General features: G+C 43.1%; 1 protein-coding gene across 4 annotated transcripts in view; it reads left to right on the forward strand.

The window, feature by feature from the left end:
• Positions 1-18,250, forward strand: part of LOC121282125 (bile acid receptor-like) — a 187,439-nt gene that overhangs the window by 138,102 nt on the left and 31,087 nt on the right. For all 4 annotated transcript variants that reach the window (XM_041195611.1, XM_041195613.1, XM_041195614.1 and 1 more), the window contains 2 exons: positions 3,011-3,110; positions 4,176-4,304. In XM_041195611.1, the coding sequence (XP_041051545.1) occupies positions 3,011-3,110; positions 4,176-4,304 (229 nt within the window). The remainder of the gene's footprint in view (positions 1-3,010; positions 3,111-4,175; positions 4,305-18,250) is intronic.

Genomic DNA, 18,250 nt, shown 5'->3' on the forward strand with positions numbered 1-18,250 from the left:
CAAGTTCTTCACAATTGGTCACAAGAACAGGAAAACAGGAATCTGACTAGATGAAACTGTATTTTCACAGAAGGTACAAGATAACCAGCCAGGATGGTATCTTATTGTGGGGAGCTTAAGTGATTGTTCTTCCAAAAGGACGAAAGCCATTGTTAACTGAACTACATAGGTATTTCCTGAATGAAGACCATAGCATGCAGCTACCTGCAATGGATGAAGAAATAGAGAGCATAGTGAGAAGTTGTATGCAGCATCAGCCATTGCAAAAGTTACCTCCAACAGCTCCGTTACACCCGTGGGAGTGGTCAGGAAGGCCATGGGTGCGATTGCGTAGTAACTATGTGGGACCTTTTATGGGAACATTGTTTCTCCTTATTGTTCATGCTCACTCAAAATGGATGGACATTTATGAGGTGAAGTCACCAACATCTTCTGCTACAATTGACAAGCTACGTCAAAGTTTTGCTATCAATGGACTACCAGAAATGGTTGTATCAGATAATGGGGTGGCATTTACGAATGCTGAGTTTCAATGGTTATCAGCCTCAATGTTATCACTTGTAAAAAAATCACCATATCACCCTTCATCAAATGGGACAGCGGTTCAAGCATTCAAACCTGGCATGAAGAAATTAACTAGAAATTCTATAGTGACCAAGCTAGCACGTTTTCTTATCCATTATTGGACCACCCCTCCCATGACAACAGGTGTCACACTTGCAGAATTGTTGATGAAATACTGTCTCAGAATGAGATTGAGCTTAATAACACCAAATTTAGGGGGGAAGGTGGAAAGAAGTCAGGGAAGTCAGGAAACTGGACATGACTGGCATAGTGGTCACAGAAAATTTACCATAGGAGAGACAGTATATGTGACAAATTTTGGAGAAGGACCTAAGTAGTTATCAGGTGAAATAAGTGCAGTGACTGAACCTCTTTCTTACCACGTGAAACTTGAAGACCGAGTCATACGGAGACATATAGATCACAATAGGAGGAGAGAAACAAAGTATCAGGAAATGATTCCTCCAGTGTTCATGACTGTGCCAACATCTCCTATTGAAAGAACTCAACTGAGTACAGATGTCTCTGAAGGATTGGCTGTACCTGCATGAGTTGAAGAAACAAATTTGCAGGTGCCCACCAAAGAACCTGATGTTCGGACAACACCAGAAAAGGAGGTTCCTGACAAAGCATCTGAAGCTGCAGAGTGGAGACATTCTACACGCATAAGGAAACCCCCAGAAAGACTGAACTTGTAAATTGCTTATCCGAGTAAATAATTCGATGTTTTGAGAAAAGTTGTAATTAAAACTGTAAAATGTATTTCTGAGTAAAGGGGAGGGATGTGGTAATCTGATGTGTAATATATCTTTAAGAAGAATGTTGTAATGGAAGATCACATGATCTTAGCATCCATTAGCAGAGTAGCATGGGCTACCTTAGAAGTCAGTAGTCTACTGTTAGAGTCTGTAATGTAGACACAGGGTTTGAGTTGTAAGCACACAAGTATAGCTGATGAGTTCCTTTTTAAGAACTGACTGCTGATTTACTCTGTCTATGGTACCAATTCAATCATCCCAAAACAAGCGTGCAACCCGGATCCATTAGTCCAACTAAACTAGTGACCAGGATCCAACACTGCTCAATTCACCACGCCTCATCATCACCTCCTAACAATTATGATTCATACCTAACATTCATAGCTTCACCTCACCCTCACACACTTGGCACTACTGCAAGCCTGACACCCACATCTCACAGCTTGCACACACTGCCAGCTATTCAACCATGACAACCATATCATCTAAATGCATTTCATCACACTCACTGACACAAATCCCTCTCTCTTGCAGGACATGGTGACACATAACCAGAGGCAGCAGGAACTAACCAGTGAGGGACAGGCATGGCTGCATGCCCTTACCCAATGGAGGAGATGGTGCTTGTCATCATTGAAGTGGTCATGTCTGAAACTGTTACTTGCAGTGGGGCTGAAACCATCAAAGATAACTTTTCCTCATACCTAAGCCTCCCTCTCACATCTGTTTCCCTCCCATCCCATAATCTCTTACAAGCTGCAGAGGGTGTAAGCGTGTATTAAAAACAGAAAATGCTGGAAATCCTCGGTAGGTCAGGCAGCATCTGTGAAGAGTGAACCAGAGTTAACAATTCAGGTCAATGACCTTTTGTCAGATTTCCAGCATCCACAGTACATTGCTCTTGTATTAGTGTAAGCATATACCTCTTGCTTTCCTCCACTCCCCTCGGCACACCTTGCACCTTTCTCCTTTCAGATACCCAAGAACTGCAACCTGACTAGATAATGATAATACAGCAAGAGGTGGAACAGCAAGAAGGCAGTGATAAAGAAAAAAACAATAGAAGTTGATAATTTTGTTCCAGAGAAAGACTGTACTGATAAGACACTGGATAACATAGTTAAGGGAGAAAAGATTCCATCCACCTAGTTTGTGCTGGCTTCACTACAAAACAAATTAAGTAACAGTAGCCACCTATCCCTAGCACAAAGGCCCAAGATTTTTCATCCCATCATTCTAAAGAAACAAATCAATGTTTGAGCTTTACCCTTTGTTCAGTGCCAAACAGAATATCTTTGACTTTGATAATATCAAATAGTATGCCTCAGCTTGGCAGTAGGCGCCAATGGATTTGCTGCATATCCACCATCTCACATAGATGGATGGATGCCAATGATGCTTCCATAAAGTCTATGTATTGGTTTGTACCTTGCAAAATGCCTAATGCTGTGGTGGAAGATGGCTGAATGAAATGTATTGCTTTCCACTGTAAAAGCATGGAATTTAGTCTAGTTCAGAGTTCCTCTGTGGTACAGGATTAAAGATAGTTCACACTGGTTATTATAACAATTGTGAGAAAAATATTCAACATACATTATATTTCTCTTTTGGGATTATGACAATTAATCTTATTTTTAAAGAAAGCATTTTGTGCAGTTTCTGATACCATTGTTATCTTCATGATTCAGCTACTGGAACTTGCAAATCCTGTGGAGGATTTCCTCCGGCTCACAGAGAATGCCACGCTGCATGTTGAAGTATTAGTGGAGTTTACTAAAAGATTGCCAGGTAAGAAGGGTTCAAATTTTCCGTGTTACGTTGATTATACAATGGGAACACAGCCTGCAAGTAACTTTTCAACAATTCACCATGCAACAGTAGTAAATCAAGAAATACTCCATTTTTGTTGCAGTGCAGTGATCAGAGTTAACAGCAAATCTCTTTAACATATATCTACAGCAACTTACAAACCTCTGACTAGGAAGTACATGTACGAACATCTGAACCAAGCTGATATGCATCAAAATTAAGTAGAATGCCACATCGAGACCTCCTGCTTCATTTATATATGTGCCCCTTGTTTGTGCTTTCTGGGAGTTCCCTTGGAAATTCCTTGGCAATGTAAAGGATTCCGGACTTTCATGTCACATGAAAGAAAGGGGAGAATTGAATGTTCCCCATGTTCATACAATAAGACAATATTCCCCTAAGATTCTTTCTTTTTATTTATTATTTTTTGATGAGATCTGGGTTTAATGGGCATTTGTTGACCATCCTTAATTGCCCTTGAACTGAGTGGCTTGCTGCCATTTCAGAAGCCACCACATTGCTGTGGGTCCAGAGTCACATGTAGGCCAAACCAGGTAAGGATGGCAGATTTGCCCCTAAAGAGTTTTAGTGAACCAGATGGGTTTTTACAACAATTAACAATAGTTTCATGGTCACCATTACTGAAACTAGCTTTCATTTCCATATTTTATTAATTGAATTCAAATTCCACCAGCTGCCATAATGGGATTTGAAGTCATGTCCACAGAGTGTTAGCCTGGGCTGCTAAATTACTAGTCCAATTACATTACCACTATGCTACCATCTCCCCATTGTGGCTTCCATTCTTTACCTTGCTGAGCAAATGCATGCGGACAAAAGAAAATATTTTATTTATCTTTAAATATAGAAATGGCTCATAAAGAAATATCATTTGAAAAATATTAAACTTAAGATAATACAAATTATTTTCAAAACAGTTTTTTCTGGCATTGTTGATGATTTGCTTTTTATTTATTCTGAATGGGGTAAATAAGAAGTTGAATATTACACTCTGGAAATTCAGTAGTATGCATATTGTTTAAGGATTCCAGACATTAGACCATGAAGACCAGATTGCGTTGCTAAAAGGTTCCACTGTGGAAGTGATGTTCCTCCGGTCTGCACAGCTGTACAATCAGCGCTTCACACAGATTAGTCACCAATTTATCCAGGGTGAGTAATAGGAGATTTAAGTAAAGATTGGCTGCTTCCCCCTTGGCTTGGTGAGTACATATTTTAATACAGGAAATACAGCAAGGGCCCATAAATATGCATGGGATGATGATCAGCTGATCTATTTTAATTATGTTGGTTGGGGACATCAGAACTCCCTGCTCTTCTTTGAATAATGCTCTGGGATATTTTACATTCACCTGAGATGTCAGAATGATACTCAATTTTGTGTCCCATCAAGACAGAACCCCTTCAGTATTTCACTGGAGTCAGCATAGATTTTGTGCTCTAGTTTCTGGGGTGGGACATAAACCCACAATCTTCTGATTCAGAGATGAGCCATTGAGCCATAGCTAAAACTGCATGTTAATGATCTAACATGTATCAGTGAAAACAGTTTGAGAAGGCAAGTACTTGCCAAACCAACAAATCACTTTTTTTCAGGAGGTTTCTTCTCCAAACAACCATCCAAAGCTTTATGACATAACACACTTTGACTCTCAGGAAGTCTTTGACAAAGTTCCACACATAAGCTCAGTAAGAATGGAAGATAAAATTTAGAAAAAGATAAGAAATTGATTGAAGAAAGGAACAAGTACTACTTAAAGCATCTGTAATAAGGTATTGTTACGACCGGGATGGGAGGAGCATACAAATTATCATGACCCACTACTCCACAGGCTGTACCATTAATTTACATGTTTAATTTTCTCACCCAAATGGCCAATTGTGTAGCTGTACCTCCAGTACCCAGAAGAAATGAGACTCTGACCAGGTTTCTTTCAAACTCAGGATGATTAATTTATTTTAAAACAAAGCTTCTTAGCAAGTTGCAAGTATTGGTTAACACACAATTGTAATTGAGAATTATAACTATCTATCTCTTCCTAAAGAATTCCCCCAGCACACACACAGACACACACAGACAAGCAAAGGACAAACAGAGAGTCTCTGTAGTGATGGGCTTTGGAGAATGAGCATTATAAAATAAAGGATAAAGTCCGTATGGTCTCAACGCAGTCGACCTGGACTTCCCTCACTGGTTCCGGTGGATGCCTGGAAGTTCTTACCATTGGTCTCAGCTTTGCAGTCCCAAATGCAGACTGGTTACACTCAGATGAGCATTCTCTGGCTACAGGTTTAGAGCCACACACGATTTCAGGCAAGGTAGAGGGAGTGAGACATTCAAGATAGCCTTCCTTTCTCAGCTAGTTCTCCAGCAAGACTGCCTTCAAAACAAGCAGATTCATAACTCATAAGTTTTTCCCCTCTCTCCCATGTGATTGCCTTTTTGTCTCCCAGCTTCATTAATTAAAGTGCTTTGCAGTTCAACACAAGCAAACAACTTCTCCTCAAGTACCATGTAGATGAGGTGATTTCTTGAAAGAGACCTGCTTGTTGACAGTTCCAAGGTGAATTTATGACCTTCTTTAAAAAGAATCCCAAATTAGCATCCAGGTGACCAGATCATGCCAGGTCTTTTCATTTTGTAAAAGAAAATTTCAGTCTTGAGAGGTAGGATTCTAACATGCCACTGTCTTTAAGAGATGAAACACCATTTCCAAATAGGTTTTATTGCAAAGTATTTTATACAAGATTTGTACAACACATGAATAGAATTCAAACATGCACTCACTCAGCCATTCGCTCCTTATACAGAATCTGTTCAGTTTTCTGACTTTCTTGCTTTCCAGGCAATTATAAACCATTTACATTCTTGATAATGCATCAACAATTACATTACCTTTTCCAGCAATATGAACAATCTTAAAGTTATAAGGTTGTATTAGCAATTGCCATCGGAACAGTCTATCATTCTGAGTCTTAAACCTTCCCACAAAGGCCAAAGGGTTACGGTCAGTGTGTATTAATGTTTCTTTACCGTCATGTCGGATATATATCTCAGTAACAATCCCAGGGTTTACTTTTCTACTGTAGAGTATCTCTTTAGATGCCATTTTAATTTTTTCAGAAAAGTACCTCACTTGCTCCTCTATGTCCGATTCATCTTCTTGCAATAAGACTGCACCCACCCCAAGTTACTAGCATCAATTGCCAGCTTGAAGGGTTTAGCAAAATTAGGGGTGGCTAATACTGGTTCATTACTTAGAATCACCTTCAGCTTCTCAAAAGCTGTCTGGCACTCTCTTGATCATACCAGCTTTGCCTTCTTTTGCAATACATCCATTAGTGGAGCCGCTATTGTGCTCAAATTTGAAACCGCGCATTCATAAAAATCTCATGATTTCCCATTTAGTTTCAGGAATAGAGAATTCCATTAAAGTCTGTAGCTTCGCTGTTCTTTGAAAGGCTTGTGCCTGCTCCACAATATGCCCTAAATAAGTTACTTGCGCTTTCACAAACTCACTCTTGGCAAGGTTTATTACTAGATCTGCTGATTGTAATTGTTTAAATAAGGTTTCCAGTTGCTTTAAATGGTCTTCCCATGTGTTGCTATAAACCAATACATCTTCCAAGTAAACCACGCAGTTAGGAACATTAGTCATCACCTGATTCCTTAGTCTTTGGAAACTGGCTGGAGCATTTTCTAGTCCAAATGGCATTACTCAACATTGGTATAGCCCATTTGGCATGACGAAAGCCGATATCTCCTTAACTCACGATGTTATAGGTACTTGCTGACATCCTTTCAACAAGTCTATCTTAGTAAGGAACGTGGCGCTACCAAACCTGTCAATACAATCTTCTGTATGAAGGATTGGGTAGGAATCCATTTTTGTTCCTACATTAACCTTTCTTGGTCTATGCAGAATCTGGCTGACCCATCAGGCTTAGGCAATAACACTACAGGAGAACACCAGCTGCTTTGTCTGGGCTCAATTAGGTGATTTTGTAACCTAATTAATTTCTGCTGTCACTTCTGCTTGTTTCTCTGGACTTAACTGATAAGGATGTTGCTTTATAGGAGAAAATTCCCCTATATCCACACCATGTGTGGCTAAAGTTGTAGACCCTGGTTAATTCCTACAGATCCCTTTAAATTCTATAAGTAACTTCACTAGATCCTCTGGTTGTCCTACCTCTAAGTATGAAAATATTGTATCTAACTATTCTAATATTCCAGTGTTACCTAGCTGGATAGTAGGAGGTTCAATTTGTGAACTGTCTAAGTCTCCTTCTACCTCACTCTCACTGTCTCTTTCGTCCTCCACTATGCTTACAACCTGCTCTTCCCTATCTTCCTCCCGATGATGGTATTGATTCAACATATTGATATGATACAGCTAATTCATTTTCCCACAATCTGGTGTAATTATCAAATAATTTAATTTACTAACCCTCTTAATTACCTTGTATGGATCTTGAACCGTGCTTTCAGAGGTTCCCCCTGTAATAGCAATAATACTAACACTTCATCCCCCAGTTGTTACGTTTGGGTCACAGCTTGCTTATCGGCCCAGTCTTTCATCTTTGTTTGAGAAACTTTAAGATGTTCTTGAACCACTTCGCAGGTTCCTGTGAGCTGTTTCTGGAACAGGCACATAATCTAACATAACTGATTTGTCCTTCTCTCCTAAAAACTTTTCTTTGATTAATTTCAGAGGACCTTTTATCTCATGTCCATAGATTAATTCAAAAGGGCTAAAACCAGTAGATTCATTTGGTGAATCTCGATAGCAAATAAAAGAAAATCCAGTTCTTTGTCCCAATCATGGGGATATTCATGACAATATGCTTTAATCATTGTTTTGGGAGTTTGATGGTACCTCTCTAAAGCTCCCTGTGTTTGTGGATGATATGCTGTGGATTTTAACTGTTTTATACCCAAATTACTCATTGTGTTCTGAAAAATTTTAGACATAAAATTGGACCCTTAATCCAACTGGATCTCTACCAGTAATCCATATCGAGTAAAAAAATTGAGTTAACTTCTCTACTACTACTTTAGCCGTAATGGTCCTTAAAGGGATGGCCTCCGGAAATCGAGTTGTCATATCCATAATAGTAAGGATATACTGGTGTCCTGCTTTTGTTTTTGGTAACAGACTCACATTGTCCACTAACACCCTACTGAATGGTTCTTCAGAAACTGGTAAAGGAATTAAAGGTGCCAGTTTGATTGCAAGTTGTTGTTTTCCTACCATCTGACACGTTTGGCACATTTTACAAACCTGCACCATGTCCTGATGAAGACCTGGCCAGTAAAACTGTTGGTTTATCCGCACTTGAGTTTTCCATATCCCTACATGTTCTGCCAAAGGAATTTTGTGTGCTATCCATAATATCTCTTTACGATATTTGGGTGGTACCGCTAACTGATGAACAAGCTTCTACTTCTCATCTGCAGGTCTGCAAGGCGGTCTCAACTTCCTCATTAGAATTTCATTTCTAATACAACAACATTCTGGAACTGCCTTAGTCTCAGTTTCAGTTTGGCCTGATTGTGCTTCTTATGTAACTCTGGATCAGTTTGTTGAGCCTCAACTAGAGAAGATTTGTTAAACATCTCCTTCAGATTATCTAAGTCTTGAAAGAAAGTTTCAGCCAGCCAAATATTTGTCTGTGGTATCACTTTGACCTTTGATGATGGACTTGGCTTAGCCATTGCTCGGGTCATGACATGCAAAGGAAAAGTTCCTGGAACCTTTTCCTGTCACTGCTCTGTCTCTTTAACCTCACTTGGGATTTTTGTAATTATGGGAGAAGCTATTAACCTTTGCTCCAGTTAAATCATTTCCAGGAGTAAACCAACTCCATTTTGGGTAGCTGCTGAACAACCCCTACCGTCACTGTCCCAGACAATAGATCACATTCCAAGTGCACCCAGTACAAAAGTATGGGTATATATTCCCCACCACTGCCATTAACTAAAACTTTGGCTTTTAATGTGCTCCCCAACAAAAGTGTTTGAGTGGCTCCTATATCTCTATGTATGACTAGGTTTAGCTATCTCTTTTGAGGGATAAGGGGTTACTTTTCCCCTCAACAAAAAGTCTTTATAACTCTCATGTATCTAATTCACCTCTCCTGTACTCACAGCAGTGTTCACACTTGGTTTCACAGCTACAGTTAATGCTACAACTTGATCTGTTGTACTTTGTCAGGGGTCCTTTTCTTGAATCACGCTTAAGTACCCCAATAAGTCCCATGGATTTCCCATGCAACTTCCAGCAATTGGCATGAACATGTCCCACCTTGTTACAATGGAAACACTTAGGCCTTCAAATATCATTTCCATCCTCAGCTTCCTCCTTTCTGGCCTAAGAAGGAGTTTCCAAAGCATTCCCAACTGTCCCTTCTCTTCCCTGGCTACTTACCTTCCTTTCACCTTCCCAGCTTCTATCCTTCTTAGGTTTGTGAGGATGATGGAAAAAGTGTTTAGATTTATGGACCAGTTCATAATCATCAGCCAAATCCGCTGCGTATCTAGCTGCTTTAACCCTCTAGTCTTCAATATGGATTCTAACCACTTGAGGAAGTGAATTTTTAAATTCTTCCAAGAGAATTATTTGTGCAAGAGCTTCATACATTGTCTCAACCTTTAATGCCCATATCTAATGGTCAAAATTACTTTGCTTTACCCTCTCAAACTCAAAATAGGTCTGCCCTAGGTGTTGCGAAATTTTTGCCAGTATGCCTCAGAGGATAACTCATATGCACTAAGAATAACTTTTTTTACTGCATCATAATCCACAGAAATCTCTTCTGAAAGTAAAGCATAAACCTCATGAGCTCTACCCACCAACCTATTCTGTAAGAGCAATGTCCAGGTTTCAGTTGGCCACTTCATTTGCTTAGCCACCTTCTCAAATAAAATAAAGTATGCCTCTACATCCCTTTTCTCAAAGCTTGGGAGGGCTTGCACAAACTTAAAAATCTCCCCACTGGGCTTTGGGTTGAAGGTGGCTATTTCACCATCAGAGCCTCCCTCAGCATCTGAGGCCTCTTTTTTAAGATCCAGCCTTTTAAGCTGGTAGTCCCTTTCTTGTCCCTTCTATCTTTCCTTTGCCTGTCTTTCTTTATCCTTCTCCCTTGCCTGAAATTCCAGTTCCAGCTTCTTAAATGCCCTTTCTCTTTCTTTTTCTTTTTCCTCCAATTCAAGTGTTTCAGTTCCTTTTCATGTTCAAGTCGCTTCTGGATCTTAGCTAACTCAATTGATTCACCCCACCCTGGAGAACCCTATTATCCCTTCCAGTTTCAAATGCTGCGCTATTATCTCAACTATATCTGCTTTCCTTGCCCCTTTGATTAATCTAACTCCAGTTTATCGGCCAATTCCATTAGCTTACTCGGTTAATTTCTGTAAACCAGTTATGATTCCATATGTAAAATATCCGAAGCAACTTCCAAGGCCATTTTAGTTTACCAATGTATAAGAAATCTGGCCTCTGTCCTCTCATCTCCTACCAATTATTATTCCGTGTCCAATCACCCACTGTCCGCATTTCAAAATTCCACAAGAGCCCCCAATTTATGTTACGACCGGGATGGGAGGAGTGCGCAAGTTATCAAGACCCTCTACTCCGCAGGCCGTACCATTAATTTAGATGTTTAATTTTCTCACCAAAATGGCCCATTGGGTACCTATACCTCTAGTACCCAGAACACAAGAGACGCTGACCAGGCTCCTTTCAAACTCTGAATGATTAATTTATTTTAAAACATAATTTATTTTAACAAATTGCAAGTACTGGTTAACACACAATTGTAATGGGGAAGTAAAGCCCTTCATAAAATATTCTCTCAGAAATCACAGACACACACGCAGACAAACAAAGGAGAAACAGATAGAGTCTCTCTGCGGTGAAGAACTTTGGAGGATAGGCATTACAAAATAAAGGATAAAGTCCACAGGGTCTCGATGCTGTCAACCTGGAGTTCCCTTGTGTGAAGACAGTCCACTAGTCCCAACGGATGCCTGGAAGTTCTCACCACTGGTCTCAACTTTGCAGGTCCAAATGCAGACTAGTTACACTCAGATGAGGTTTCTCTGGCTACAGGTTGATAGCCACACACAATTTCAGGCAAGGTAGAGAGAGGGAGCCATTCAAGGTAGCCGTCCTTTCTCAGCTTGTTCTCCAACAAGACTGCCTTCAAAACAAGCAGCTTCACAACCTAAATTTTTTCCCTCTCTCCCAAGTGATTTCCTTTTTGACTCCCAGCTTCATTAATTAAAGTACTTAGCAGTTCAACACAAACAAACAACTCCTTCTCAAGTAGGTGAGGTGATTTCTTGGAAGAGGCCTGGTTTTGACAGTTCAGAGTCAACTTACGACCTTCTTTAAAAACAAATCCCAGGTTAGCATCCAGATGACCAGATCATGCCAGGTCCTTCCATTTTGTAAAAGAAAACTTCAGTCTTGAGAGATATGGTTCTAACTTTATAAGGTAAAACTGAGTGGAGTGTATTCAGGGTTGATGCTAGAGCCTCTATTTTTTTCTAAATTACATCAACGGTGGAATCAGTAACTTGATATAACTGTAAAAATTCTGGACGATGCAAAGCTATGGGATCAGTATCCTGGCCAATGTTTATCCCTCAGCCAAAAACATGATCAACCAGTCATTACAATACTGCATTTTGTGGGAGCATGCTGTGCCTAAATTAGCTGCCACGGTTCCTACATTATAGTAACTGAACTTCAAAAGTACTTCATTGGCTGTAAGTGTCCTGAGGTCATGAAAATTATTTTATACATGTAAATTTTCTCTCTTTCCCTCATTTAAATTTCATGAAGCAGCTAAAGACTACAAAATCTGTAACTGGGCAGAACAGTTCCAAATAAGATTCAATATATGGTACGGGCCTTGGAATAAGTAATGGGTGGCATCATAATTGCATCTCTGAAAAAATGAGACATACTATTGAATCTTTTCACCTTGCACTCATCTGGACAACTACACAAGATAAACCAACAGTAAAGAGAACAACAATTTATACTGTATGAGAAGAGAGTGCTGATTGGTTAGCAAGTGAACTCTGATTGGCAGAGGCATTGCCAGGGAGAATGCAGCAGAGAACAGTTAACTGCTAACTGTTAACTGCCAAGTCTTTGTTTCAAATTCAAACCAGGCAGGTCAACTCTGGTCAGGGAATTGCCGTGAGGAATGAACCAGGGAATGGCGGTCCCCAAAGCTTTTGTTTTGTTGGAAAAGGTGTAATGTGTGGGCATGCTCCTTCTGTCAGTAAAGAACAGGGCTCTTTGTGTGAATATATCTGGTTTCTAGCATGTATTAGTGAGCCAAACTGCGAGCCCAAATGGTAATCTTAAATTTGCTTCCAGTTTTACCCATCAGCCACATGGCAGCTTTTCATGCCATATTGTCTCAATCCCGCCTCATGAATCATGTATTTCCAGGAAACACTTAACATTTAAGAAATACTTGGATGTGCACTTGTGATGCCATGCCATACAAGGCTATGGGTCTAGTGCTGGAAAATGGGATTAGAATGGTTAGGTACTTGTTTGACTGGCACAGACTTGATGGGCCGAAGGGCCTTTTTCTGTGCTGTAGACCTCTATGACTCAATGAAACCCACTGTTTTGCTGGCGGGCGGCCTCTGATCCACCCTTCACACAGTCACCTCACCTCTTCCTCTTGCCAGGCACCATATTTAAAGTACAGCCACGCATACACCTCTCAGTGCTTCCAGCCCAAGACTGCTGCACAGAAGACACGACCCCAAAGGCAAGAAGACTGCAGCACCCCAATTCAGTGATGCATCCCTGGAATGTCTTTTGGACGCAGTGGAGGTCCACCGTGTTATCCCAAACAGCCCTCTGACTGCAGGAGGGGCAGCAACATCACCAATCTGTCTTGGGGGGCGGTGGCAACAGTAGTCAATGCCAATGCCCTGCAAGAGCGGACAGCCATCCAGTGCAGAAAGAGGCTGAATGATCTCTTCCTTTCCACCAGGATAAGTCACTCTTCTCATCACCCTCAACTCATACACTCACAAACCCATTACACATCCACAAGGATCTCACTCACTGCCAGTTCAAGGACCACCACCACACACACAACTTCATTGTCCTCATCCCATTCATGGGGCCACTCACCACCCACACATGCCAAACATACTTATCACCTGGCCTGGCAGGCATTCTGCTTGCACACTGTCCATCTGTATTCATGCAGGACAAGCTGGCACACAACTAAAAGGAGAGGTTGCAGACTAGTGGAGGAATGCCTGAAATCCAGGTCCTCACGGACTTTGAAAATAGATTCACCCAGCTGGCCGGCAAAGATCTGGACTGTTTCTGTGCTAACGGTGAGGCCAACGGTGGTCAACCAAGTGAGGATCCAGCAGTGCAACATCCATCAGACAACCATGCTGTGAGTGATGTGTCCTGTTTCACAAGCCACTGCCATGCACTAATTATCTCCCCTTGCTTTCACAGGCAAATCTGGGAAACAGTGGAGGGAATCCACGACCCAGGTTCGTGACTCAAGCCCTCAGAAAAGGTATCTGCTGAAACCACCATTGAAGATCCACCACAGCACTTGCCCATACCCTCCATAGCGCAGAGACACACATCTTGGTGGGATTAAGCTTTAGAGTAGTCTCGGGGTCACAAATCTGATGAGCACATCGCACTCACTGATCTACAGTAGGCAGCGGCAGGAAGGTCCCAGGTTCACAGCACTCAGAGGACTGCTAGAGACCAGAAATCTGCTGAGTCAGAATCAGATGATGAGCCTCTGGACTCAGCCATGTCACAGTTGCTGGAGCTGCAAAGGCAAGCTCGGGGACATCAGGAAGGAATGTCCAATGCACTCCTCAGATTGCACAGCACAATGGAGGAGTCCGTCCACCTTCAGGCTGAGGTGATAGCAGCAGCATACCACCGCACCGAGGTCAGCACTGGTTGGATGGTGGCCACAATGGAGACCTTGGTCCAGGACATTGGTCCTGCACTGTTCCCTGGCTGAATTCCACCACTGAAGCCATAGTTGGCCTCCAACACTGTCAATGTGAGAGGGATGCGGGGCAGCTTGATCTCACTCCAGCTTCCCCTTCTCCTCAAGGAGTCGGCCAGGGACCCTTGGGCACCCACAGGGAGGAGGATCAACAGGTGCATGCCCTGGGGCCATCCACCCAGGTGGCTCCAGGACTGTCCGGACCATCCAGATCCCCTTTTCCTGTGACTCCAGCAAATCCAGCCCCAAAGACCAAGGAGGGTGCCACTGCCACACAGCAGGACCCAGAAAGTGGGCCAGGGACCTCCAGATCTCAGCCCTCCAGAGGATACCTGTCAAGGTCATCACATGCAGGTCGTAGCAGTCAGCAGGCCACCTCTACGTCCACTACGGATGTCAAGGGAGCAGAGTTAGGAAGGTTAAGAAGCCATAGTTGCACAGCCTAGGCACGGATGTTAATCACTTGTACATAATATTCACTAATATAAATAAACTCCCAAGAATGTCTCCTTGCCTATAGCTCCTTGTTCTAATGAGCAGTGTTCACTCAGATGTGAAGCCTTGGTCCCTGCACAAGATAAAGGCAGGTGTCTCAGTTCAGGGCCTCTTCCCTGTGCTTTGTGCAGCCTTCCCAGCACACTGATGGTATCCCTTCACTGTCACTGGACACATCAGTCATGCCTGAACCTCAATGGGGCTTATCATTGTTGCCAGAAAATCCAGGGCTGGCGGCACAGAGTTCCATCATTCTCTCTGTGCTCCCAGCAACTTTGAGGTGCAGCTGGCCCCCCATCTCATCAGCATCTGTGTCTGGGACAGGTTGGTCCTGAAGGGTTCAGCTCATGAAGGATGCCATAGGATCAGGACAAGTTAAAGTTTCCCTGCTGCATCTGCATGATATGACCCTGTTCACAGAGTGCAAACGAGGTGCCTTGAGCCAAACAGGAGTCAGACATTCAAATAAGCTATGTGAGGACCTATCGAGTGTCCCCACTGCATGTCGTCCTGATTGTCCTGGAATGTAGAGACTATGGGCATTCGGTGTGTCTCCATGACAGGAGCCTAGTGCGCTGCCATCAGCCAGACGGGAGTCAAACATTCACAGATGCAATGTGAGGATAAATGGTGTTTCCTCACTGCATGTCGTCATCATCCTCCATGAATCTAGCAGCTATGAGTTTCCTAGGTGCGCCTGCCTCGTCTGGTCAGTGTGATGGCCTCATCGCTGTCATTTCGAGGACCTCCTTATCCCTGTCGACGTCCTCCTCATCAGAGGAGGTGTGCAGCTCCTCCATCTCCTCCTCAGCCAGCTTCTCTCCCTGTAGCAGTGCCAGGTTGTGAAGGGCGCTGCAAGTGACGATGATGCATGACTCCCTCTGCGGACTGTATTGTAGGGCTCCACCAGATCGGTGCAGGCACTGGAACCTCATTTTCAGCATGCCAATGGTTTGCTCCAACAAGGTGTGAGTTGCAGCATGAGCCTCGTTGTACTCTCTCTCTGCTGAACTTCGAGGCTGCTGCCGTCACCAGCAGGTAGCCCTTGTCCCCGAGAAGCGCATCCTGCAACATCTCTGGACCCTGGAAGATATCAGGGATCTGAGGCCTACTGAGAATGTAGGAGTCATAGATACATCGTGGGAAATGTGTGCTGACCTGCAGGATGCTTTTGTGGTGGTCGCACACCAGCTGAACATTCAGCGAGTGGATGCCCTTGCAGTTGACCTAGTTGACTGCTTGTTGCCACGGATTTCTGAGCATGAGTGCAGTTGATGACACCCTGCACCTGTGAGAAACCTGAGATCTGGGAAAATCTCAGATCTCTTGCATCCTGGCTTTCCTGATCCCAGAGAAATGCTGCACGTTGTGTGCCTTTGCGAAGATGGTGTCCATGACCTCATGGATGCATTTGTGGGTGGAGGCTTGTGATATCTCACGGAAGTCACCTGTGGCACCCTGAAAGGAGCCACTGGTGTAGAAATTGAGTGCAGCGGTCACTTTCACAGCCACTGGCAATGGATGCCCACCATGTCCCTGTGGCACCAAATCCTGCATCAGATGGCAGATGTAACTGACCAGTTGCCTGCATATGCGCAGTCTTCAGCGACACTAGCTCTCAGTCATCTGTAGGAATAACAAACGCATTCTATGGACCTTGGGTCTAGCTAGATGCCGACCAGTGAAGGCTTACTGTGACTTTTCAACATCATGCGTGGGATCTCTAGCTGTCCCTTCTTCCTGAGGGTGTTACTCTTCCCTCTGCCCAGCCAGGTGCCTCCGTCACTCTCTTCTCCTTCATCTCCTCTCTCTGTAAGTGATGAGGCATACAGCTAGGTCACCAGGCTCCATGTTCCTGATGCACTCCTCCTGCAGGATGAAAGAAAGAGATGCGTGGGTTAGCATGGGTGTACATGGCCATTTCCCTCCCTCCCACTCCTTGACACGTGTTTGTGCACTACTATCAACCACAGTGCAGCCCTCCCCACCCCTGAACTCACCTCAGCTACCCTGGGACAGCATTGTCAGCCAGCCAGAAAAATGTGATTTGCCTGTGCCCTTGCCTGAATGTGCGGCACCTCAACCTTAAGGTCCAACAAGTGACCCTCATGAGCGCTGCACAACGATACTGTGCACTCTCATCTGATCCCTGGATGTTGAGTTCCCGTCAAGCGTAGCTCGCCAGGTGTGTGCCTTATAAATGTTGTTGTGAAACATTACACACAATCACGCCAACATGCTCAGATGATCCAGTGTGGTGGGATGATTCCGGCAAGCTGGGCTTATAATGCTGTGCAGATATATTGCAATTAAGTTCCGACGTGCGGCGGTAGGAAATGTGGCCCGCCATTGATGGGTGGAGCGGACGATTGCAAACTGGTTTCATGGCGTTGTGAAACCAATTTTTGGTTTTCCCGCCATATTTTATGCTCACTCCCGCCATGATACTCGAAGCCAGCGGGCACGGAAAATTCCGCCCTACGTTTTGAGTCTTGCAAATACAACTTGGTTGGGCACGGCCAGTACTTTGCCTGTTGTGAACAGAAAAGCGATGTGCTGTTTATACAATCTACCTGTCATTGGGATGTACGGCCTACATACTTGACATCACACTGGCACTGAAATTTATATATCACTTAACTCATTTGTGTGATAGGCAGAACATCTTTTTGGCTTGACGACAACATCCTGTTAGTGCAGAATGCCACTCGTGTTGCTACTGCATAGTAGCAGCATGAAACAGCTAGCTTCACCTGTTCAAATTTTTGACACACCTTACCCTCGCAGGGTAATCTGAGGTAGCCTGGGCATCAAAGCTATCCTGCGGGATAACAGCTACCCTGATCAGATCATTGCTCACTGTATATCACACAAACTCATGAATGGGCCACCACTTTTGGCCCTGAAAAGTGCCCAGACTACCTCAGATTACTCTGGAAGGATAAAGTGCCTCAAAAATTCAAGCAACAGGTGAAGATTGCTGTTACATGCTATTCTTTAAATAGTGCCATTGGATCTTTTATATCCAATTGAATAGGTAGATGGGAGCTCAGTTTAACACCTCATTTACAAGACAACACTCCCTCAGTATTATATTTAAACAACAGCCTAGATTTTTTGCTTGAGTTGCTTTGATTCAATTTTGGATGTTGAGATAATGTACAGAATATCAACAAGATGGTCCCTGGCATTAGTTCTGAGGAAAGGCTGGAGAGACTTGGGCTATTCGACCTTGAAAGGAGATGACGGAGGAATTATTAAAGTATATAAGGCATTTAATGATATCCTTCTTCAGATGCCATACCCTAAGAGGACATTGATGACCATGGACTTCCATTGGATTGGTCCATGATTATGCTTGGCAAAGTACTGCAGTGCATTATTTTTGCCTTTGGAAGCATGGCTGCCCAGGAAACTCTCCTGCTCTTACCATCTGCCATCAGTTATATTGGAAGGATTTACAGGCTGATAATTAATCTGTTTGGCCTTGTTATGAATGCACCGTCTGTGGCCATCAAGTTCTGAAGTGGGACTTGAACCCAAAGCTTCTGACTCAGAGGTAGGGA

This window comes from Carcharodon carcharias, chromosome 9 (assembly GCF_017639515.1).
Source record: "Carcharodon carcharias isolate sCarCar2 chromosome 9, sCarCar2.pri, whole genome shotgun sequence".
Classification (NCBI taxonomy): Eukaryota; Metazoa; Chordata; class Chondrichthyes; order Lamniformes; family Lamnidae; genus Carcharodon; species Carcharodon carcharias.